The 25,756-nt window shown below is 44.9% G+C and overlaps 1 protein-coding gene across 1 annotated transcript in view; it reads right to left on the minus strand.

The window, feature by feature from the left end:
- Positions 1 to 210: 210 nt before the first annotated feature.
- Positions 211 to 25,756, minus strand: part of SLC45A2 (solute carrier family 45 member 2) — a 110,447-nt gene continuing 84,901 nt past the window's right edge. The window contains exon 7 of the mRNA XM_075854993.1: positions 211 to 435. Within this exon, the coding sequence (XP_075711108.1) occupies positions 211 to 435 (225 nt within the window). The remainder of the gene's footprint in view (positions 436 to 25,756) is intronic.

Here is a 25,756-nt window from a genome sequence, read left to right on the forward strand (position 1 = left end):
TGAGGAAACCAGTACTATAATTGTTGTGTGATAGTTGAGGAGACCAATTACAGATTTTGCAATAGGTCCCAAGAAGTTCAACTTATGACTCGGAATGCTACAAAAAACAAAAGCAGACAATTTCTTCAATATTTAGAAAAAAAATTTTGGATGTGAATTTTTTTTTGTATATATACAAAAAAGCAACTTAGAAGAGATCAGGGTTATGGTTTATTCAACATATCTGACAAAAATTGCAACAAAGCAGCAACCAATCAATGACGCAGTAGAAGCAGAAATGACGACAACCACCACACTCCCAGCGAGACTGACCAAGACTCCAAGACCACCGCCAACAATAATTTGAGCCAGCTGAACCATGCAGGTAAGAGCCGCACAATCTATTCCTTTTCCTCTTTGAACATTGCTCATCTTCCCATCCAGCTGTGCTTCACCCTGAAAGATCAAGTAGCGGAAAATCAGGATGAATATGTTGTTGTCTATTCTAGGGTCACAATACTTTACACTACATACCTTCAGAGACTCTCTTCAATACACACCAAGATTTTAAATTAGGCACATGACGTTCCAGCCAAGTGGTGTTCAATCTGCATTCTTGCAGCTGGTGTAAAACTATAACTCCCAGAATGCACCAATAGCCGAAGGCTCCCAGGGTGTGCTGGGAGTTATAGCTTCACATCAACATGAATTTAAAGTGTCATATGTTGTAAAAAGTGGAACAGATGCTTTAGAAATATTGCGCTCAGTTTGAAGAACACAATTTTCTATGTATTTACCCCACACAACTATTTAATTAAGAATTCTACCCTATATTGCTCTAAATCTCCTGCTTTGCTTCACACAGTACATGATAAAACGCTGGCTGCTTGCAGCCACCACTAGGGGGAGCTCAGTGCAGATGAATTTTTATATCTGCCTCTATGATCGTCCTCTGCAGTGAATACTCCACAGCCCACTGGGACTTGGTGCACTGCCTGATGCCTAATTCTATTCATATGGGAACACATACCAAGTTGTAGTTAAAGTACTCCAGCAGAGCTAAAATAATACCGTGGCACCAATGTACAGTTTAGATATACACCATTTCCTTCCTTCCCATTCTTTAGCCATTTCAATATTTTCTATACTCACCTATTGTCTCCTTGTCCATCTTACAGTAGACCACATCTGTTTCCACTAATGTAATATCATTGATATACATTTTGATGCATCCATAATTTGATTTGCCTTAACAGCAGCTGCCTGGCACTAGTTGTTACATTTCAGTTTACTAGCCACTAATAGGCAAAATTCCCATTTCTATACCACTTAATGTTTTCTATCATTAGAAGTGCCTTAAAGTTTGTCTAAATCCTCAAGAACTTTTTCTCAAAGAAAGTGTTGATTATAATCCGATTTTTAGTGGGGAGCCATGTTTAAATCTCCATAACTCAACATCAATAAAACATTTATACTCCTAACATTTAAGATTCAATTTCTAATGTTTCAATTCCAATTAAAATAGAAAAAAAAAAACATAAAAACAACAACAACAATACATTTTCTATAATTTAGGGTTTTAAAAGGCAGATGTCTAGTGATACAAGTATTAAAATATTCCAGTTCAGTGAGCATAATAATTCTATTCATTTTACGCTCTGCCACAAATATTCATTTCCAGATCAATTTAAAATGCTATAACTCTCATGATATGAAAGCTCTGCATTGCAGATGGAAATCTCTGCAGTTTAAATTAAAATCCTATTTGCCATAAATGTACAAATGGATAGAACTAATAACAGGTTTCCATACAGAGAATTTGTAAAAGAGGTCGGCTTTGTGTACACCATGAACCTGCTTGTTAGAACTTAAGCGTACACTATATGTAGATATTGATGGATATATTTCAAATGAGTTGAAGAGTAAGTCAATGCTAAAGCAGAGGCTAACCTGCTAAAGTACAATGTATGAAAGTAATACTGTAATATCTCTCTATCAGAACATCTTTTGTTCCGTGGGCAGAATACAGGCATCCATAAATGGTGGCTTGTGTTCCTATGGCACACACTTAGAACAACGGCAAAAATGTTATGTTCCCGTTGGTTTTATCATAAGAATCACTCTGATAGTAGAAGTTAATTAAGTAAACGCCCAATATGCAATTGCCTGTGGCATAGCTATAGATTGTGCAGAGGTAGCAGATACACGTCGGTCCTTGTCATTAATAGGGGTCAAAAGGCCCCCTGCCACATAAGAAGACAGACTAGAAAACCTCTGTATGCCTCAATTTTAAGGGAGATTACATTGATAGCCTATCCTTCGTATAGGCCATCAACGTGTGATCGGTGTTGGTCTCTCTCCCGGGACCCCTATCGATCAGCAGAACAAAGAAACGGCAGAAGCCCCTTCACTACAGTACTTACATGGGCTAAGCTGCAGTACCATGCACAGCCATTACCAAACATTCAACTATGCACCAAGTTGTAAGTAATGAAGCAGACACGGCTTCAGTACTCAGCTGATGTCTTGTTATTTAAAAAGTTTATGAAATTAGAAAATAAATTAAACAAAATTAAATCAAAATAAAATTAATATAAAATGTAAACTAAACACTAAATTGCACGCTGACCAACCAGGATTGATCCCAGTAGAATTTCAAGAGCAGCACTGGGCTCATATTTTATTTGCTTTTGGAGCAAATTCCTTAAATTAACACTCCGGTCTCTGCAGGGGCATAGCTAAAGGCACCCCCCCCCCCGCAAACTTCTCATGGCCGACGGTCTGCAGCTTTCAGCTGCATCGCTGGGTCTCCTAAGTGACCCAACAATGCAGCACTAGCAGCCAGGGGCGTCACTAAGGCTGGGTTGACACACTATTTACAGACGTAATTTGGGTGTTTTAGCCCCGAATTACGTCCGAAAATGCGGCTCAAAAGCGTTGGCAAACATCTGCCCATTCATTAGAATGGGTCTTACGATGTTCTGTGCCGACGGTCATTTTTTTTATGCGCCGCTATCAAAAGGCGCCGCGTAAAAAAGACGCCCGCATCAAAGAAGTGCCTGTCACTTCTTCAGACGTAAATGGAGCAGTTTTCCATGGACTCCATAGAAAAACAGCTCCAATTACGTCCGTAATGGACGCAGCGAAAGACGCCTGCACTTGCCTTTATGGCTAAAATTACGGTCCTGTTTTCTCCTGAAAACAGCACCGTAATTTCAGCCGTAACGGACGCTGCCGTGTGAACATACCCTTAGGGCTTAAAATGTCAGGGGAAATAGCCCCAATACATATGTACTATGCCTATATGGAGAGCACCAAAAGAGCAAAGCCAGCCAATCCCCAATTCCCAAAGGTTAAACATTAATAAGATAAATATCTATGTATTGGTATAAAAATGTCTGAAAGGGAAAAGAAAAGAGGGGGGCGGGACTTACAAGCCCTGAGTGAGCATGATAGTATCGGTGGGGATACACACTAAATGAATTGTAAACCTAAAAAACGGAGTCTGACACACCACAAATTTAATAAAAAGTAACAAGTTTTATTAAGACAAATAACAGAACACCAATTAAAAGTTAAAGATGATTGCCACAGTATGAAAAGGACACCAGACACTGAAACATGCAATATAGAGAAAATTGAAGAGCAGACTATCACTGTATAAGTAACAATTGTGAGTACAGGTGGAGCCGTGATAAATGACGTCCAGCATTGAGTATTAACATGTAAAGACCACAAAACGTGGTACATCGTGATCATAAACAGATGCAGGAGTCAAGACATGGCAGGTAACCACTCACACAATTAAACACCGAGAGGTGTATGCATGGAAGTGACAATGGAAAAGGTCAAATACAAGCTCTGAAATAGAGCAAAGCACCTTACCCATGACACAGTCAGCACTGTCTGGCATCAACCCCGACGCGCGTTTCGGCCCTCGAGCCTGCGTCACCCCCAGATAACCAGCCAGATACAATAAAGCAGCAGCAGCCTAGCATCACCAGGGTGGGAAGGGCCACTGTTTTTGGCCTTTCCCCTCCTGATAATACCAGCTTGCGGCCACCCCAGTGCCCGACCATCACTACAGATGGTCAAGTACTGCATGGTAACCGCCTCTTCCCAGCACCCCTGGTGGCGGTGGGTACCGGGGTAATAATGGGGGTTAGTGTTGGCCTCTGCTCCGGCTAACACTAAGCCCCGCCTTAGCAATGGATGCTGTCAATCAGCCGGCGGCCATTACTAAGGCGATAGTAATATAGTTTAAAAAAAAACACAAAGACATAGAAAAAATATATTTTATTGAAATAAAAAAAAAAACCCACACAACCCTCATTAACCATTTTATTGATAATAAAAAAAAAGCCGTCATTGAAGTAGTCCTGGAATCTACGTAGTCCAATGACCGAACCTGTAAGAAAACACACAAAAAAAACTATTAGTAACACGTGTTAGGCTTAGATACAGGGCCCATGTGTGATACTGTCTGTGGGACCCTGTATCTAAGCCTACAGTGTGGTAGGCTTACATACAGGGCCCATCAGACAGGATCACACATGGGCCATGTATCTAAGCCTACCATGTGAATGGCTTAGATACAGGGCCCAGCAGACCGTATCACACAATCTGTGATCCTGTCTAATGGGCCCTCTAAGCCTGCTACATCGTAGGCTTAAAGGGGTTGTGCAGTCCCTAAACATTGATGGCCTATCCTCAGGATAGGCCATCAATAGCTGATGTGTCGGGGTCCGACTCCCGGGACCCGCCAATCAGCTGTTTTGAAGGGGCCGCAGTTTGACCGGAATGAAGGGGAAGCTGCTCTCGTACGAGTGCTGCGGCCCCTTCAAAACAGCTGATTGCCGGGTCCCAGGAGTCGGACCCCGCCAGTCAGGGCTACTAATCTTACCTTCCTTTTCAGCCGCGGCGGAAGTTCTGTCCTCTCGATGTTGTGCGCGGCGCATAGCGCTGTGACGTCATGCGCTGCACACAGCGCTTGACGTCAGGACCTCCGCTGCAATCCGGAACCAGGAAGGTAAGTACAATCTGTTACTATAGTAACAGGGGCCCGCGGCCCGAGTTACTATAGTAACTTTTTATTGATGTAGTGCGGGGGGGCTGTGGGCCCCCCTGGATTCGGGGCTCGGTCGCAATTGCGACCGCTGCGACCTCTATAGCTACGCCAGTGGGTCTCTGAATAAACAGTCAGGGGCTGAACAGTTCTAGGGTTTCCTTCGCCAAGATCACCTTAGTGGCTAAAAGGGATGGACCAGGGAAAAGCATCAGAGAAGGAAGATGTCTAGGGAGGAACAAGGGGAAAGGCTGTAGAGGAGGACACCAAGGGAGGGACAAGGGGAAAGGCTGTAGAGGAGGACACCCAGGGAGGGACAAGGGGAAGGCTGCAGAGGAGGACACCCAGGGAGGGACAAGGGGAAGGCTGTAGAGGAGGACACCCAGGGAGGGACAAGGGGAAGACTGCAGAGGAGGACACCCAGAGAGGGACAAGGGGAAGGCTGCAGAGGAGGACACCCAGGCAGGGACAAGGGGAAGGCTGCAGAGGAGGACACCCAGGGAGCGACAAGCGGAAGGCTGTATAGGAGTACATCCAGGGAGAGACAAGGGAAAGGCTGTAGAGGAGAACACCAAGGGAGGGACAAGGGGAAGGCTGCAGAGGAGTACAACTAGGGATGGACAAGGGGAAGTTTGCAGAGGAGGACACCCAAGGATGGACAAGGGGACAGCAGCAGAGGAGGAGGACACCCAGGGAGGGACAAGGGGAAGGCTGCAGAGGAGGACGACACCCAGGGATGGACAAGGGGAAGGCTGCAGATGAAGACACCGAGGAAGAGACAATGGGAAGGGTGCAGTAGAGGACACCCGCCGAAAGGACTATGGGAAGAGAGTAAAGAAGGAAGACACTGAGGGGGGGGGGGGAAGACTGAAGGGGAGGGTGCTAGATGTTTTGTAAGAATCAAAATGACTTAAGGAGTGGCCTATTCGATGTGTGGAGTCTAAGGAGCCAGACTGTACCAATAGGGTCCTGGGATGTAAATCTGGTGCTAATCTTAATATAGTATTTAGACATTTCGGCCTCATTTACACGAGCGTGTGCGTTTTGCGCGCGCAAAAAACGCTGCGTTTTGCGCGCGCAAAAGGCACTTGGCAGCTCCGTGTGTCATCCGTGTATGATGCGCGGCTGCGTGATTTTCGCGCAGCCGCCATCATAGAGATGAGGCTAGTCGACGCCCGTCACTGTCCAAGGTGCTGAAAGAGCTAACTGATCGGCAGTAACTCTTTCAGCACCCTCGACAGTGAATGCCGAACACAATATACACCAACCTGTGAATAAAAAAAGACTTTCATACTTACCAAGAACTTCCTGCTTCCCCCAGTCCGGGCTCCCGGCCGTTGCCTTGGTGACGCGTCCCTCTCTGGTCATCCGGCCCCACCTCCCAGGATGACGCCGCAGTCCATGAGACCGCTGCAGCCTGTGATTGGCTGCAGCCTGTGCTTGGCCTGTGATTGGCTGCAGCCTGTGCTTGGCCTGTGATTGGCTGCAGCTGTCACTTGGACTTTACTGTCATCCCGGGAGTTCGGACCGGAGTTATCGGTAAGTCAGAACGTCTTTTTTTTTTTACAGGTTCATGGATTTTCGGAGCGGAAGTCACTGTCCATGGTGCTGAACCAGTTTAACGCTTTCAGCACCGTGGACAGTGACTGTCTCCTGACGTCGCGTACCCGAACATTTTTTACCGGTTTCGGTCAAAACGAGTTTGGCCGAACCCGGTAAAGTTCGGTGCGCTCATCTCGAATTTGACACTCCGTTTGGATGTTTGTAACCAGAAAAGCACGTGGTGCTTTTCTGTTTACATTCATCCTTTTGACAGCTCTTGCGTGATTTTCGCGCATGCAACGCAGGACCGTCAGTGTGGCATGCGTTGTTTTCACGCACCCATTGAAGTCAATGGGTGCGTGTTGCGTGAAAAACGCAAGAATATAGAACATGTCGTGAGTTTTACGCAACGCACTCACGCAGCGCAAAATTCACGCATCGTCTAAACAGCCCCATAGACTATTATAGGTGCGTACGACACGCGTGAAAAGCACGCGCGTCGCACGCGCGTATAATACGCTCGTGTAAATGAGGCCTTAAACACAGTGGCGGTTACTGGACATTAGAAAGGATTGCTCCAAAACAGAGTACCTCAGTTTAAGACCATGGCACAGGCATATTAGGGTTCTGTACAACCTATGAACAAAGGAACGGGGAGTGGGAAAAGTAGTGTGTTACATCAATGTTAAAAATAAAAAATACTTTATTGAATAATTATTAAAAACAATGTTAGATGAAAAAATGATGACGTTGTGCCAAAGTCCCCTAGATTGGCATACTAAGACAATATTATGTCTAAATTAATTGCTCCGTTTTATTAAAGATATATGTGTCTAGCCTCCCCCTGTGTATATACGAGGAGGCTCTGTAATAGTCCCTGATTGAGAGATTAAAGTGTTAAATACTAGCAAATGGCTGTCCCCCCTCAGTATCAATGACGAGACAGTCAACCTGCATATGACACTAAAGGTTCCTCCAACGGGCTGTAATTAAAGCCCTGCGGTGGAGAAATCCCTGCATCAATACAACCATATGGGTTGTATGTGCATGTGTCCTATGCAAGTAGACACGGCACAGCAGAGTTGAGACTGTTGCGTGCTAGCTAGTCCTCTATGTATAAGCTTGACATAGCAGAGCTGTAACATATGTTTGGTTCTCCATCACTCACCCTTCCTATCAGATTGGCACTATTATTTTTGTAATCACTATGAATTTGACACTATTTTTGAGGGCAGTATCCGTGCAGCAGTGATATTTATTAGGTGGCGCTATGGCAGTACTATACAAAAATGAATAGATATCATTAAGGCAATAGCTCATCATAGGCATTGTGGGCACCTGGAGAAGCATGATGCACTATTGGGTGTAGCAGCTAGCACAGTACTGGGGAAATAGGACGGGGAGTTTGTGTAGAGAAGGTGGAGAAGTGCTGAAAAAGCAAGGAGCCAAAGATGTGTGGGCGGCAAACTCTACAGAGACGAGTAGCGGCAAGGGAGAGGTCGTCATGGTGGTCTGGGCTAGATGGAGAAGAAAAGTGAACAACTACAATCACAGATGATGACACCTTGGAATTGTTGTCTATTCTGAAGTGGCACCATTTTTTGTATGTGAGGAAAACAACTCCCAGCATAACCTTACCATTTTACAGGCCATACTGGGAGCTACAAGGTCCAAACTATGAGTGTGATATAACTAGGGATCCACAGGATATGCTACAAATGTCTGATAAATCTGGGTCCGTTTTCTGGGACCCGCACTTATGTAGAGAAAAGGGGTCACAACTTAGTCCCCAACCTGGAATCAGTGGCCAGCTGGATCCTAGAGCTGGGACCCGTATTTATCAGGCATTTATGGCATAACCTGTGGATATACCATAAATGTCTGAGATGGGAAAAACCCTTTTACTACGGTTATAAACTCAAATGTACCCCTCATCTTAATCCGAGATTATTAAGGTCCTCAAACAAAGTGCGACACTGGTCACTGCTTTACACGTTCACATTTATCGATCCCTTGACATGTCAAAGAGACTTGTAAGAAAATAGGATCAATTATTCTTTGTGGACAGAGACCCTCACCAGTCATTAGAATGGGACATATGCGTTTTAGATCCATAGCTTTCAATGGGAAAACCGTAAACCTAGTTTGGAGACATGGAAATCTTTGGAACTCGGTACAGCAATCTTCTTTATTGTTGTAATAAGTGCAGGTCTAAAAGGCCAGATTATCGGAGGGGTAATTGCTCCAGGGTGCCCTCCGTCTGGGGGCCTTCGCCACCTTTTCTCCATGATGTGCAGCCCACAAAGCAGACATCTATTTTCTGGAAAACTAGCCACGGAGGAAGGAGGATCCATCATATCTGGGCCCTCTCCAGTATTATTTGTGTACTATATAACACTTTATTTAGGTTCTGTTTGGAGGTATTATGAGGGCACAAAATGGCACCAATATTAAAAGGATATCTGTGAGCCATTTTGATTCCTCAAAACAACTAACAGTGGGGTATATATGGGGTGATGGGACATTGTGACCATACCTTTTTTCATGGTCATGCAAGCGATTTAATACCCGGAACTGCGGTCACCATTGCCACTGAAGCGGACACTGAATGTGCAATGCTCTTTGGCTCTCCTCACTGCACGATGCCAGCCCGCCTCTCTGCTCTAAGTGACGGGGGAATTAAACGTCAGTACATTGCAAGACCGAGACAAATTGTATCATTACAACGCCCTCCCCTATATTGCGCTGTCAGTCGTTTCGAGGTCATAAAACTGCTGACAGATTCTCCTAAAGTTTAAACTATATTTCTCTTTTTTGAATAAGAAGGATGCGGACCCTCAAACATTGATTTGCCCAGTCCACTGTCCTTAATCCAGGCCCTCCAGAGACTCGTTAAGCTGATACATAATGGTAATGGTGAGATTTTAAGCTAACATTACTGGGGGCAACGAGAAGATGTCTTCAGTAGAGGCCCATGGGTATAGACCCTCATCGATCACTAGAATTCAGGTGTTGATTGCCATGCCCCTTCAGCTTCTATTTGCTTCACTCATAGATTTCCATATCTTCGAATGAAGTTTAGGTACTCCCATTGAAACTTTTTGGACATTAATGCGCTATGAGTTTCTCCATAGAAAACCTCTAAGTGGAGTTAACCAAAGCCAAAAGGGATATGGCACTCACTACAGTAACTCAATAATGTATCATATTCTTTAAGCATTTTTTATGTGGAACACCATCCAACTTTTTATAATTAGTAGAATGGAGCTACTAGGCTCGTGTAACATACTAGGACAGTCAATTCCATCACGCTGTCCCCCAAATGTAATTTTCCAAGGTGCTTTGTACATTATAGGTCCTTATACCACAGGCAATGACAACTACTGCTGCACATAACTGGGCTGTATAGCAGAAGTTGCCAAAACAACGCTTCCTTTCTGACATCACTTCCTGCTCTGCTGCTATTGGCGGAAGTTGCACCACACAGACTTCCTGCTCTGCCCGCCCTCTGCATTCATTCTCTACATAACACAGGCAATACTAAGAGTTCTCTGCTACTTTTACTTTCTAGTTCAAATGCAAAAGAAAGAAGCTAAAATAATCAGAGGGGCTCTGTAGTTTTAAACCTTATAGAATATCCCTATTATATGCCATCAATGTGTGATCAGTGATAGTCTGACAACTGGAAACCCCACTATTCCTAAGAATAAAGGGGGCCCAGCACACAGCGAAGCGCCAAAGCCCCTTTGGGTTTTCCCAGACTCGTATTGGAGCTGTGCCGCAAAACCAAGTGCATTGCATGGACGAGAATGGCGCTTTGTTTGGCGAAACCTAATGGGACCATGGTGCTCCACTCAATATTGTGATTTATGGTGGTTCCCACCATTTAGATCCCCTTCATTGCTGGCATGCCCTAGTGATATACCATCAATGTCCAGAACCCCTTTAATTGTCCTATTTTACACACTATAATATAATTCTGATGAAAAAAAAAAAAAAAGGATTCCCGTTCTCATTTGGACAGAATTATTATTGGAAGTCTTAATGTCAGAAAGATACAATATTGTGCTTGTGTCCTATGAGCCACTCTACACTTTCTTATTTTGGTAATATTGAGGGGGATCCCGAAGATGTTGCTTTCATTGTATCCCATGGAGATCTGAGCTTTATCAATAGTCATTAATATGTTATGTTGTTTGAACTTCTTAAATTTGATGGATGAAGACATCTTAATAGAGCATTTCCTACTTTAAAAAAAAAAAGAAAACATTTGCAGTCCTTGAACTTTTCACAGCTGTCAATTTATTGAAAAATCTATCGAGTTGCTTTTTAGTTTTTACCTAGCTTTCTCAGAAACAGATAGTACTAAAATGATCACCATTACAACTTCTGGGTAATAACTCATGCCTGAGCATAATATTTGTAATAGTCTAAGATTTTTAAACAAATTGACAGAAGAGGATAACTCACAGACTACTGGTATTTTTGGGGTTTTATGGCTCTATAATACCAAATGTATCCATCAAGAAGTGCACTTTTTCTTCTCTATCTTTAAAGTGAATTTTCACCTATCCTCTTGGCAGTTTTAGGTCCAAAATTCTGGCCTAAATAATTTCTTATTATATCTTTAAAATTGTCAGTGCTCCATTTTTGTAAGACAAAGCTCCAAATTTCCTTCATAGGCATAATGTTATAAGATTACTTTTGCGCTGCCTACAGCCACCTTTTGGAGCTTACGGTATACTGTGTTATTATGGAGTTTAATGTATAAACAGTATGCAGTAGAATTCTATGCTCCCCCTAGTGGTGGCTGCAGTCAGACCGAATTTTATAATTTAACTGTCTTTATAGGGAATTTAGAGTTTTATAAAAACCTATAAAACGTACTGTATTTTAAGAAATATAATTATCGGGGGTTAAAAAAATTTTATTCAAATATGGACATTCACTTCAAATGAATTATTATATGGAGGTAATACCCTTTTTTGAGACCCTTTTTTTCCTTTTTTTTAGACAGAGCAGAAAGACATTACATATGACATTAAACTTTAGATGGCCAGCAAGGCCATGCATCACACGGATAATTTTAATGTGAGCTCTAGTAGACTTCATTTACCCTGCAGAGTCAAAGCGGGAAGTCCAGGGATCAGCTCATTGTCAGGTGAAGCGGTCGCTGAACTAGATTTGTTCATAGCAAACAACGTAATTTGATAAAAATAGAAAAAACCCACACTGCATAATAAACCTGATAATATACTCATAATATACACAATGGGGGAAGTTATCATTGGTTATTTGACAGTATTTTGGAGTAAAACAGTTCAAAACAATGGCAGACGCCATATTTGCAACATTCTGCCGTTTTACGCCAGTTTTAGTAAATTCCAACCCATATCTATGTTTGTGACATGTTGGTCAGGCAGTTAGTAGTAAGGTGGTCTCAAATTTATGGCATTCTAGGAACTGTGAAACTACAATTCCCAGCATACCCTGACACCCGCAGGGCATTTGGGAGAATTCATTTTGGATAAATGCCCAATAGTGACACCTTTTACCTTTTATTAGCTCCTGGCGGCTACTACATAGTTGCCAACAGTGGCCAACAGTCCTGAATTTGCCGGGACGGTCTCGAATTTACAGAGACCGTTCCGGCAAATTACTGTCCCGGATGTGTCCCGGCAATTGCCTTACTCAATTGTATCTGCATCCTCAGGATGCAGATACATCTGAATTTTATGGCAGAGCAGGAAACTATTCGCTCCTTGCTCTGACATTCATTCCTCCAGGAGCGGAATGCCCAGCCAGAGAGTTGCCATAAATGGACAGTAACGTCAGGGACTCCTCCAGAAGAGGATTCTCCGGCCAGTGCATCGCAATGCTCTTGATAGGGATTGCACTCCTAGAGAAGCCCCTGTTTAGGAGCGGAATCCTTGGCCAGAGCATTGCCGATGCACTGCCAGGAGCCCCTGGCGTCATGGTCCATATATGGTCAGTGGGGTCAGGGGCTCCTCCTGGACCGGAATCCCCTGTTAATAGTGCCACACACACACACCTCTTGTAGATAGCGCCATCCCCTCCCCCCATATATGGACAGTGGCGTCAGGGGCTCCTTCAGGAGAGGAATCCCCATCTGGGGGTGTGACACTTTCTACAGGGGTGTGTGTGTGTGTGCGTGTGGCACTATCTACAAGGGTGTGTGTGCCAGCCACTATCTACAAGGGTGTGAGTGTGTGTGGCACTATCTACAAGGGGGGTGTGGAACTATCTACATAGGGCACGGTGGCATCATCTAGGGGGTGCCACTATGCGGGGGATGGCACTATCTACAGAGGGCACTGTAGCTTTATCTACAGAGGGCACTGTGGCATTATCTAGGGGTGGCACTAGCTACAGAGGGCTTTGAGGCACTATCTAGAGGGGGCACTATCTACAGGGGGCCAGTGTGTGGCACTATCTACTAGGGGCAGTGTGGGGTACCATCTACAAGGGGCACTTAGTGTGGGTGGCAATATCTACGATGATTTTTACTCTACCAGTAGGGGCAGCACATATTACCTAGCCCTAATGATAAAGTGAGACATCACCTTCCTATTAACAACCAGATAACCAGGGAGAGATACAGAAGAGGCTGGACGCAGCTGCAGGCTTGAGGGAAGCCGACATGACCGTCCTGGTAGGGAAAGGGTTAATGTTAAGAGGTGAGGGAAAGGTGAAGAAGCTGAAGGAGGGACGGGGAGGAGCTAGGGGGGACGGGGGGGCCGTTACTGCGCTTCCCGCTGTTTCTCGGCATTGAGCCGGAAGCAGCGGGAGGAGTAGTACACAAGAAGCAAAGCTCCCACCCTCCCACCCTTGTTTTGTTACTCCTTAGGTCTTCTGTACGTCCGTATATGAGCGTTGTGTTTTATTTTGTGTGTTTATTTAACATGTTTTTCTTTTTTCCGGAGTAGGTTCTGTTGTCATGGCAGCTGGCGGGGGGAGTCCTTGAGGCCAGTCAGTACAAAATGGTGGGGGGGTCGCATCGGGGGTATGCGTCCCCCAAAAAAGGTACATGGTTGAAGACTTCATCGGGTGTTATCCCTTTGAAGTGGTCTTCTGGTAGAAGGTATGTCACTTGAAGGCTTCATCGGGTGTTATCCCTTTGAAGTGGACTTCTAGTGGTCGGTATATCACTTGAGGGCTTCAACGGGTGTTATCCCCTTGAAGTGGACTTCTAGTGGGTGGAGCCATCTGCAGAGGTGAACGGTGCTTCCGAGCTGGTTTACGGCTGGAGGTAATTAGTGGTTTGCAGATGGCTAATTCGGTGTGTTCTTGAAAGGAACATCTGAAGGGGCTTCAAGGACTTCCTCTGCTCGGGTTAATGTTAACGTTTAATGGTTATTTATGATTCTGACCCATGTTGGGTCATGTGAATTATTAGGAGGAATTCTCTGGTGGATTCCTAACTAGTTATCCGAATGTTTCGGATTTAAATTGTTTTTATAAAACTGTGAAATTAATAAACGGCTGCTGTGGCCATTTCACATCCAACCTCGGTGTCATGTGTCGTTACTAAATGGGGGTGGGGGATAGTATGGTTTAAGGTTAACACACGACTCTACCTAGGCAGGTCATGGCCACCATGCTAGTTGTTAGCCAAACTTGTGCAGACATTTGTGTTTGGTTTTTTTGTATGCAGAAATTCAGGGAAGAAAGCCACGCCCAATTAGCCACTCCCACCAGATAAGCTATGCCTTATAAGCCACATCCACCAAAGAAGCCACACCCTAAGTGTCCCTGGAAAAAAAATAATCAAATGTTGGCAACTATGCTACTAGTAATAGCTATTTAGCTGCACAGGAACATTCCTGCAGTTTTGTGTATTGCAAAATGACTTTGGCACCTATCTCTTTAGATTAAACACAGTAAGTTTCGCCCTTATGTCCAAGCACCAAATGCGAGAATTATAAATGCTTTATAGGCTGGAAGCAAAAACATGACCCATTTCCCCTCACTGAACAGTAAGCGACCTGGCAGCCATACTGTCTAGAGAGTGTTAGATTGATCGTCTGCCGCAGAGAAAGAGATTATCACAGTATTAGTAGTAAAACATCAAGTTCAAAGTCTTGATGATGGAAGGAAGAAGGATTTGTAAAAGGTCAATACAACAGTGTAAATCATGCAGAGCCGTTCTCCTTAGATAAACGTTCATATCTGTAGAACCGTCCATTTTGCTGTAAAGGGTGAATAATCGGCCGAGAATTCGCAGCAGAAATCCGAGACTGACCCTCAGATTTAGGGATAATCTCTGCGTGGCTACCCGATGCTATTTTTCACATCGAAAACCTTGTCAAAATGTGACGTCACTTTTTTTTTTTTTAGCAAGGCGGTTTGCAGTTCCGCACGCTGAAAATTTCTCTCCGTATGAACAATGGCTGGTTGACACCTTCAGGATAATTGGAGGCTTTTTACAAGCATTTTTCAACATGAAAGTTCTGCCGTACGCACACAATGGGGCTTACTGGGTGTGAGCGCCGTGTGCAGCACGTATATAATGTGTGAGCTCCATGTGCAGCATGTATATAACGTGTGAGCGACGTGTGCAGCATGTATATAACGTGTGAGCGACGTGTGCAGCATGTATATAACGTGTGAGCTCCATGTACAGCACGTATATAATGTGTGAGCTCCATGTGCAGCATGTATAGAACGTGTGAGCGACGTGTGCAGCATGTATATAACGTGTGAGCGACGTGTGCAGCATGCATATAATGTGTGAGCGATGTGTGCAGCATGTATATAATGTGTGAGCTCCATGTACAGCACGTATATAATGTGTGAGCTCCATGTGCAGCATGTATATAATGTGTGAGCTCCATGTGCAGCATGTATATAATGTGTGAGCTCCATGTGCAGCATGTATATAACGTGTGAGCGACGTGTGCAGCATGTATATAACGTGCGAGTGACGTGTGCAGCATGTATATAACGTGTGAGCTCCATGTGCAGCATGTATATAACGTGTGAGCTCCATGTGCAGCATGTATATAACGTGTGAGCTCCATGTGCAGCATGTATATAATGTGTGAGCTCCGTGTGCAGCATGTATATAATGTGTGAGCTCCATGTGCAGCATGTATATAACGTGTGAGCTCCATGTGCAGCATGTATACAACGTGTGAGCTCCATGTGCAGCATGTATATAACGTGTGAGCTCCATGTGCAGCATGTATATAACGTGTGAGCTCCATGTGCAGCATGTATATAACGTGTGAGCTCCATGTGCAGCATGTATATAACGTGTGAGTGATGTGTGCAGCACGTATATAATGTGTGAGCTCCATGTGCAGCATGTATATAATGTGTGAGCTCCATGTGCAGCATGTATATAACGTGTGAGCGACGTGTGCAGCATGTATATAACGTGCGAGTGACGTGTGCAGCATGTATATAATGTGTGAGCTCCATGTACAGCACGTATATAATGTGTGAGCTCCATGTGCAGCATGTATATAATGTGTGAGCTCCATGTGCAGCATGTATATAACGTGTGAGCGACATGGGCAGCATGTATATAATGTGTGAGCGACGTGTGCAGCATGCATATAATGTGTGAGCGATGTGTGCAGCATGTATATAATGTGTGAGCTCCATGTACAGCACGTATATAATGTGTGAGCTCCATGTACAGCACGTATATAATGTGTGAGCTCCATGTGCAGCATGTATATAATGTGTGAGCTCCATGTGCAGCATGTATATAACGTGTGAGCGACGTGTGCAGCATGTATATAATGTGTGAGCTCCATGTGCAGCATGTATATAACGTGTGAGCTCCATGTGCAGCATGTATACAACGTGTGAGCTCCATGTGCAGCATGTATATAACGTGTGAGCTCCATGTGCAGCATGTATATAACGTGTGAGCTCCATGTGCAGCATGTATATAACGTGTGAGCTCCATGTGCAGCATGTATATAACGTGTGAGTGATGTGTGCAGCACGTATATAATGTGTGAGCTCCATGTGCAGCATGTATATAATGTGCGAGTGGCGTGTGCAGCATGTATATAACGTGTGAGCGACGTGTGCAGCATGTATATAACGTGCGAGCGACGTGTGCAGCATGTATATAATGTGCGAGTGGCGTGTGCAGCATGTATATAACGTGCGAGCGACGTGTGCAGCATGTATATAATGTGCGAGTGGCGTGTGCAGCATGTATATAATGTGCGAGTGTCGTGTGCAGCATGTATATAATGTGCGAGTGGCGTGTGCAGCATGTATATAACGTGCGAGTGGCGTGTGCAGCATGTATATAACGTGCGAGTGGCGTGTGCAGCATGTATATAATGTGCGAGTGGCGTGTGCAGCATGTATATAATGTGCGAGTGGCGTGTGCAGCATGTATATAATGTGCGAGCGGCGTATGCAGCATGTATATAACGTGCGAGCGACGTGTGCAGCATGCATATAACGTGTGAGCGATGTGTGCAGCACGTATATAATGTGAGAGCTCCATGTGCAGCATGTATATAACGTGTGAGCGACGTGTGCAGCATGTATATAACGTGCGAGTGACGTGTGCAGCATGTATATAATGTGCGAGTGGCGTATGCAGCATGCATATGTGTGCGAGGTGTGTGCAGCATGTATATAATGTGTGCGAGGTGTGTGCAGCATGTATCTAATGTGCAAGTGGCGTGTGCACCATGTCGATTTTTTTTACAATATGGCACTAGAGATTGTATTGAATTGCTATAATGACAAATTGTATAAGTTAACCCGGTTCAAGTAAAGGTAAGGGTAGACACATTTGTAGCTTGGTTGCTTTTGAAGGGAAGGGGGCCCATACACACTTTTTTCACAGGGTACCTTTGCTGTCAGCCTCCGTCCCTACACAGATTGCCTGGCATCTTAGAGTCTGCCTATCAAGTAAGCAACACCTAAAGTCATGCATGAATTTAAAACGTTTTAAAAAATGGACTTCTCACAACATCGATCGCCCTCTGCAGCCTTCACCTTCCCTAGGTGTCCTGTAGTCTTCCCCTTGTCCCTCCCTAGGTGTCCTCCTCCTCTGCAGCCTTCCCATTGTCCCTCCCTGGGTGTCCTCCTCCTCTGCAGCCTTCCCATTGTCCCTCCCTGGGTGTCCTCCTCCTCTGCAGCCTTCCCATTGTCCCTCCCTGGGTGTCCTCCTCCTCTGCAGCCTTAACCTGGTCCCTCCCTGGGTGTCCTCCTCCTCTGCAGCCTTCTCCTTGTCCCTCCCGGAGTGTCCTCATCCTCTGCAGTCTTCCCCATGTTTCTCTCTGGGTGTTCTCCTACTCTGCAGTCTTCCCCTTGTCCCTCCCCGAGTCTCCTCCTTCTCTGCAGTCTTCCCCTTGTTCCTCTCTGGGTGTCCACCTCCTCTGCAGTCTTCCCCTTGTCCCTCCCTGAGTGTCCTCCTCCTCTGCAGTCTTCCCCTTGTCCCTTCTGGGTGTCCTCCTCCTCTGGACTCTTCCCCTTGTCCCTCCCTGGTTGTCCTCCTCTGCAGTCTTCCCCTTGTCCCTCCCGGGTGTCCTCCTCCACTGCAGTCTTCCCCTTGTCCCTCCCGGGTGTCCTCCTCCACTGCAGTTTTCCCCTTTTTCCTCCTGGGTGTCCTTCTCCTCCTCTGCAGTCTTCCTTGTCCCTCCTGGGTGTCCTCCTCTGCAGCCTTCCCCTTGTTCCTCCTGGGTGTCCTCCGCCTCTGCTGCCTTCCCTTTGTCCCTCCCACAGTAGAATGCCCCATAGTATCCCACAAACAGTATAATGCCCCATAGTGCTTCCCCACAGTATAATGCCCCCACAGTGCCCCCCACTGAAGAATATCCCCATAGCTGCCCCCCACACAGTACAATGCCTCCAGAGTGCCTACCCACAATATAATGCCACAATAGTGCCTAGAAAAAATAATATAAACTCACCTAGCCCCTTTCCCACGACGAGTGCAAGAAATCCTTCAAGCAGGTCTCATACGGTTTGTGCTCTGTGTGACTCGGTGCAGACAGGCGCAATGATGTCACTGCATTGCGCCTGTCTATGCCAAACTACTCATGGCTGATGTTACATAGTGAATAATGGAGCAGGGAACTGATGGCTCCTGTTCTGCTCCACCATTGGTCTCAAGTGTATCTGCATCCTGAGGACTGTCGCCAGCTGCCAGGGGACAGTGGGACACTGCCTGGAATTTAGGACTGTCTCGCTAGATCCAGGACCATTAGTAGGTATGATAAACTGTACATCATTTAATAAATTATTTCTATTTGGTGCTTATTAACCCCTATCCACACGAGTAAGTAACTGTACATCGCCGCGGAAGGTTACTTCCCGCATGACGATGTACAGTTACTGAGTTTTTCCCGGTGCACACTGCCGGCGACAGTGTGCACAGGGAACCGGGAGGTCAGCTGTCGCCGACAGCTGACACTTCACTCTTGCCAGCCAGCGGTCCTTTGCCGCTGATTTCGGCGAATTAACCCCTTAAATTCAGCGATCGGTTGCAATCGCTGAATTTTAGGGGTTTCTAGCATATCGGCAGACCCCGGTCCGAAATCGCGGGGTTTGACGATAGTTAGTATGGCAAACGGAAGCCAAACAATGGCTTCCGTGTCTGCCATGGACGGAAGCCCATCAGGACCAACCTTCGGCTGGTCCTGATAGGCTTCCTGTCAGAGTGACAGGAAGTCACTGTGTCGTTCCCGATGCACACTGTCGGCGACAAGGTGTGCATCGGGAACTTGGAGATCAGCTGTCCCCGACAGCTGACACTCCAGTGTTGGCGACCAGCGGCTCATCGCCGCTGATTTTGGCAATTAACCCGTTACATGCGGGGCTCGATTGCGATCTCCGCATGTAGGGGGTTTGTAGCACATCAGCAGCCCCCATGCAATCGTGGGGTCTGCTGATGCTTGTGATGGCATCCGGAGGCAAGGCAACGGCCTCCGGGTCTGCCATGTATGGAAGCCTATGAGGACCAGCCTCTGCTGATCCTCGTAGACTAACTGTCAGAGTGAGGCCTCATTTACACGAACGTAATATACGCGCGTGCGACGCGCGTGCTTTGCACGCATGTCGTACGCACCTATATTAGTCAATGGGGCAGTTTAGACGATGCGTGAATTGCGCTCAGCGCGTGTGCGCAGAAAAAAACTCACGACATGTTCTATAATCGTGCGTTTTTCGCGCACTCACGCACCCATTGAAGTCAATGGGTGCGTGAAAACCACGCATGCCGCACGGAAGCACTTCCGTGCGAACTGCGTGATTCGCGCAAGAGCTGTCAAACTCCTGAATGTAAACAGAAAAGCACCACGTGCTTCTCTGTTTACAAACATCCAAACGGAGTGTCAAATTCGAGATGAGCGCACCGAACTTCACCGGGTTCGGCCAAACTCGTTTTGACCGAAACCGGTAAAAAATGTTCGGGTACGCGACGTCAGGAGACAGTCACTGTCCACGGTGCTGAAAGCGTTAAACTGGTTCAGCACCATGGACAGTGACTTCCGCTCCGAAAATCCATGAACCTGTAAAAAAAAAAAAAAGTTCTGACTTACCGATAACTCCGGTCCGACCTCCCGGGATGACAGTTAAGTCCAAGTTACAGCTGCAGCCAATCACAGGCCAAGCACAGGCTGCAGCCAATCACAGGCTGCAGCGGTCTCATGGACTGCGGCGTCATCCTGGGAGGTGGGGCCGGATGACAAGAGTGGGACGCGTCACCAAGGCAACGGCCGGGAGCCCGGACTGGGGGAAGCAGGAAGTTCTTGGTAAGTATGAAAGTCTTTTTTTATTCACAGGTTGGTGTATATTGTGTTCGGCATTCACTGTCGAGGGTGCTGAAAGAGTTACTGCTGATCAGTTAGCTCTTTCAGCACCTTGGACAGTGACGGGCGTCGACTAGCCTCATCTCTATGATGGCGGCTGCGCGAAAATCACGCAGCCGCGCATCATACACGGATGACACACGGAGCTGCCAAATGCCTTTTGCGCGCGCAAAACGCAGCGTTTTTTGCGCGCGCAAAACGCACACGCTCGTGTAAATCAGGCCTGACTGTGACGTCACACTGACAGTTGGAATACGTTACACTACCTAGGTAGTGTAATGTATTCTAGCAGTGATCAAAGCTGCAGGTCAAAAAAATAAAGTTTAACTTAAAGAGGCTCTGTCACCAGATTTTCCAACCCCTATCTCCTATTGCAGCAGATTGGCGCTGCAATGTAGATAAGAGTAACGTTTTTTTCTTTCAAAAACAAGCATTTTTGGCCAAGTTATGACCATTTTTATATTTATGCAAATGAGCCTTTCTTATGTACAACTGGGCGTGTTTAAAGTTAAGTCCAAGTGGGTGTGTATTGTGTGTGTACATCTGGGCGTTTTTACTTGTTTTACTAGCTGGGCGTTGTGAATAGAAGTGTCATCCACTTCTCTTCGTTAACACCCAGCTTCTGGCAGTGCACAGACACAGAGCGTGTTCTCGAGAGATCACGCTGTGACGTCACTTCCTGCCCCAGGTCCTGCATCGTGTCGGACGAGCGAGGACACATCGGCACCAGGCGACAGATGCTACTGTTGATTCTGCAGCAGCATCGGCGATTGCAGGTAAGTCGATTGTCCGACACTTAGGAAAGCCTCATTTGCATAAATATAAAAATGCTCATAACTTGGCCAGAAATGCTCGTTTTTGAAAAAAAAAAAAAACGTTACTCTTATCTACAATGCAGCGCCGATCTGCTGCAATAGGAGATAGGGGTTGGAAAATCTGGTGACAGAGCCTCTTTAAGTTAAAAAAAATTTAATACAAATGTTTTATAAAAGTGTAAAAATAAAAGTTTTTGTTTTCCTATAATAAGTCATTTATTATAGGGAAAAAATGAAACCGTTAAAAAAAAGTGCAAATATTTGGTATCACCGTGTTCATAACGACCCAAACTATGAAACTATAATGTTAAATTTTTCCGCATGGTGAACGCCGCACACAAAATAAACGGAAAACTGTGAGCATCGCTATTTTTTGGTCACCACCCCTCTCAAGATATAAAATAAAAAGTGATCAAAAAGTCGCATTTACCCCAAAATAGTACCAATAAAAACCACAATCCGTCCCGCAAAAAACAAGACCTCCCACAGCTTTTTTGACGAAAAAATAAAAAAGTTACGGCTCAGAATAGCGTGTCTCAGAAAATAAATTATTTTATAGAAACGTAATTTTATTGTGCAAACGCTGCAAAACGTAAAAAAAACTATACACATATGGTATCGCCGTAATCGTACCGACCCGCAGAATAAAGTAAAACTTAATTTATTGCGTACGGTGAATGCTGTAAGAAATAAAGAATTTAAAGCGCCAAAATCACAGTTTTTTGGTCACCTTAGCTCTAAAAAAGATCCTGTGGGGTCAAAATGCTCGTATACCCCTAGAAAAATTCCTTGAGGGGTGTAGATTCCAAAATAGGGTCACTTTTGGGGGGTTTCCACTGTTTTGGTCCCTCCGGGGCGTTGCAAACTCAACATGGCACTGAAAACCAATCCAGCAAAATCTGCACTCCAAAATCCAAAAGGCGCTCCTTCCCTCCTGAGCCCTGCTGTGGGTCCAAACATCAGTTTACGACCACATATGGGGTATTGCCGTAATCGGGAGAAATTGCTTTACAAATGTTGGGTGCTTTTTCTCCTTTATTCCTTGTAAAAATGAAAAAATTCTATGTTTCCACAGAAAAATAGGTGATTTTCAACCTCACAGACTAATTCCACTAAATTCTGCAAAACAAGCGTGGGGTCAAAATGCTAACTATACCCCAGGAAAAATGCCTTGAGGGGTGTAGTTTCCAAAATGGGGTCACTTTTTGGGGGTTTCGACTGTTTAGGTACCACAAGACCTCTGCAAACCCGACATGGTGCCTAAAATATATTCCTAAAAAAAGGAGGCCCCAAAATCCACTAGGTGCTCCTTTGCTTCTGAGGCCGATGTTTCAGTCCATTAGGACACTAGGGCCACATGTGGGATATTTCTAAAATCTGCAGAATCTGGGCAATAAATATTGAGTTGCGTTTCTCTGGTAAAACCTTCTGTGTTACAGATTTTTTTTTATTACAAATGAATTTCGGCAAAAAAAATGAAATTTGTAAATTTCACCTCTACTTTGCCTTAATTCCTGTGAAACGCTTAAAGGGTTAAAATACTTTCTGAATGTGGTTTTGAATACTTTGAGGGGTGCAGTTTTCAAAATGGGGTGATTTATGGGGACTTTCTAATATATAAGGCCCTCAAAGCCACTTCGGAACTGAACTGGTCCCTGAAAAAATGGCCTATTGAAATTTTCTTGAAAATATGAGAAATTGCTGCTAAAGTTCTAAGCCTCGTAATGTCCTAGAAAAATAAAAGTACGTGAAAAAAATGATGCAAACATAAAGTAGACATATGGGGGATGTTAACTAGTAACTATTTTGTGTGGTATTACTATCTGTTTTACAAGCAAACACATTTAAATTTCGAAAAATGCAAATTTTTTCTAAAATTTGACGTTTTTCACAAATAAATATTGAATTTATCGACCAAATTTTTTCACTAACATAAAGTACAATATGTCACGAGAAAACAATCTCAGAATCGCTTGGATAGGTAAAAGCATTCCGGAGTTATTACCACATACAGTGACATGTAAGATTTGAAAAAATCATCTGTGTCCACAAGGCCAAAACAGGCTGTGTCCTAAAGGGGTTAATTTGTACATTGAGACTATTATTGTGGCAAAAAGTAAATAAAAAAACTAAACATTTAGGCTGGATTCACACAAGCACTGATTTTATGGTTTTTTTGTACCTCCAGTGATCCACTTAAAAAGCTTTTAGGATTTACACCTAGTGAGTAATTTTAAATTTCTAATCTTGAAGTAAAAAAATTATAGTTATTTGAGATTAAAAAAAATTGCAGAAAATTAAAGTGTACCTGTACTTTCATTAATCTTGACATGTCATAGTGACATATTAAATTTTTGATCAGTGGGGTCCGAGCACTGAGACCTCCTCCGATCGCTAAAACTAAGCTGCAGAAGCGCTTAAGTGAGTGCTGAGCAGCTTTGTTTCTGATTGGCTCTGCTCGGCTTTCTTCGGGAAAGCTGTGCGAGCAGTGTACAGGCGTAATAGAAGGTCTATGTGTGCGTACACCGCTCACTCGGCTTTCCAAAGAAAGCAAAGCAAAAACTAAGCAGCTCAGCGATCACTTGAGCGCTTCTGCTGGTATGTTTTTTTGTCTTTTCTTGTCTGCAGGGGGCCTGCTCAAGATAAACTCAGGGTGCCACATCAGACGTGGTCTGTGCCGGAGAAAATCCAAAGTACTGATGCTGGGCAATGCAGCACACAACGTCCAGCGTCAGGACATTGTTTGCTGCGTCGCATATAACATCCTTTTGTTGCATGTCGTTTCTACAGAAAATCTCCCAATCACCCAGGTGCTTATAGGGTCTGAAAGCAAACCGCTCTTTTTATGGCCCCTATTCAAAAATATAAAGAAATCGGGGTACACTTTAAATTTGACAGCTTTTCAGCAAACAACTGATGCCTGCCTGATATGTCTCCGTCCAGATTGCTGCATATATATATATATATAGAAATGAAAGACTATCAACTCTGTTTGCATCCCCAAGATGCGGATACAATTAAAAACTATGGCGTAGAAGAGAGTTATTGGCTCCCGGTCCCGTCATTCTCTCTGCTGGGCCACAGGACATCACTGTGTGGGGCACTGGGGAGACCTATTACAGTGTGGGGCCTAAAGGGGGTACAATTTCTATGTGGAGCCTAAAAGGGTGCACAATTACTGTGTTGGGCACTAAGAGGAGAAGTATTACAATGTGGAAACTAGAAGGAGCACTATTACTTTGTAGGGCCTAAATTAGTGAAATCTTACTATGTGTGGTACCAAATGGGGCACAATTATCATCTGGGTCACTATCTATATGACACTATCTTTAAATATCAAAATACGTACTCACAGGTCAAAATCACTGGTTAGGTGCAACCAACACAATGTCGAACACCTCCAAGGTCTATGTACAACGTAGCATAACTCCAATAAATCTTAAGACCGAAAAAATGAGGACAAGGAGTCACAGCGCCACAGATAATAGAAATAAGTACAAAATTTTATTTACTACAATATCATACACGAAACAAACAGTTAAAAACAATAGCGATGATCTAAACTACAATGTAAGTGTGGATCACTCAAAGATAATGATATTGCCACGAGTATGCTGTATAGAGCACACAATTCTCCCTGGTCACAGCGCTACTTTAAGTGCTGTGCCCGGGAAAGCCCTTGACGTCACAATCCATGTATCGACAGTAACATCAGTGGCTCCTCTGAAGCGGAATCCCCATTGGCTACGCTCTGGCAGGGGATTCCGCTCCAGGAGTAGCCCCTGACGTCATTGTCTATAAATGGACAGTGACATCAGTGACGTCACTGTACATGTATGAACAGTAGCATATAGGAGCAGAATCCCCAGCTTATGCTCTGGCTGGTGATTCTGTTCCTAGAGGGAGTCCCAATAGTGCTATCTATAGGGGGAAGGTGGTAGTGCTTTCTACATTTAAGATGGCACTATCGTCAAGGGGGGGTATGGCACTATCTACATGGGCACTGTGGCACTATATAGGGGCACTATCTATATGGGCACTGGCACTAGGGGCATCTAAGGGGGCATTATTTTCTATGGGAGCATCTAAGGCGGCATTATACTGTATGCGGGCAGTTATGGGGGCATTATACTGTATGGGGAAGCTATAAAAGCATTACACTGTACGGGCAGCTGTGGGGGTATTGTACTGTATGGCAGCAGCTAAAGGGCATTATGCTGTATGGGGTCAGCTTTGGGGCATTAAGCTCTATGGGGGCAGCTATGGGGCATTATACTGTATGGGGCAGCTATGGGGGTATTATATTGTATGGGGCAGCTATGTGGGCATTATACTGTATGGGGCAGCTATGGGGTCATTATACTGCATGGGGCAGCTATGGGGTCATTATACTGCATGGGGCAGCTATGGGGCATTATACTGCATGGGGCAGCTATGGGGCATTATACTGCATGGGGCAGCCATGGGGGCATTATACTGTATGGGGGCAGCTATAGGGGCATTATGCTGTATGGGGGCCGCTTTAGGGGCATTATGTTGTA

Source organism: Rhinoderma darwinii, chromosome 1 (genome assembly GCF_050947455.1).
Source record: "Rhinoderma darwinii isolate aRhiDar2 chromosome 1, aRhiDar2.hap1, whole genome shotgun sequence".
In the NCBI taxonomy this organism is placed as follows: Eukaryota; Metazoa; Chordata; class Amphibia; order Anura; family Rhinodermatidae; genus Rhinoderma; species Rhinoderma darwinii.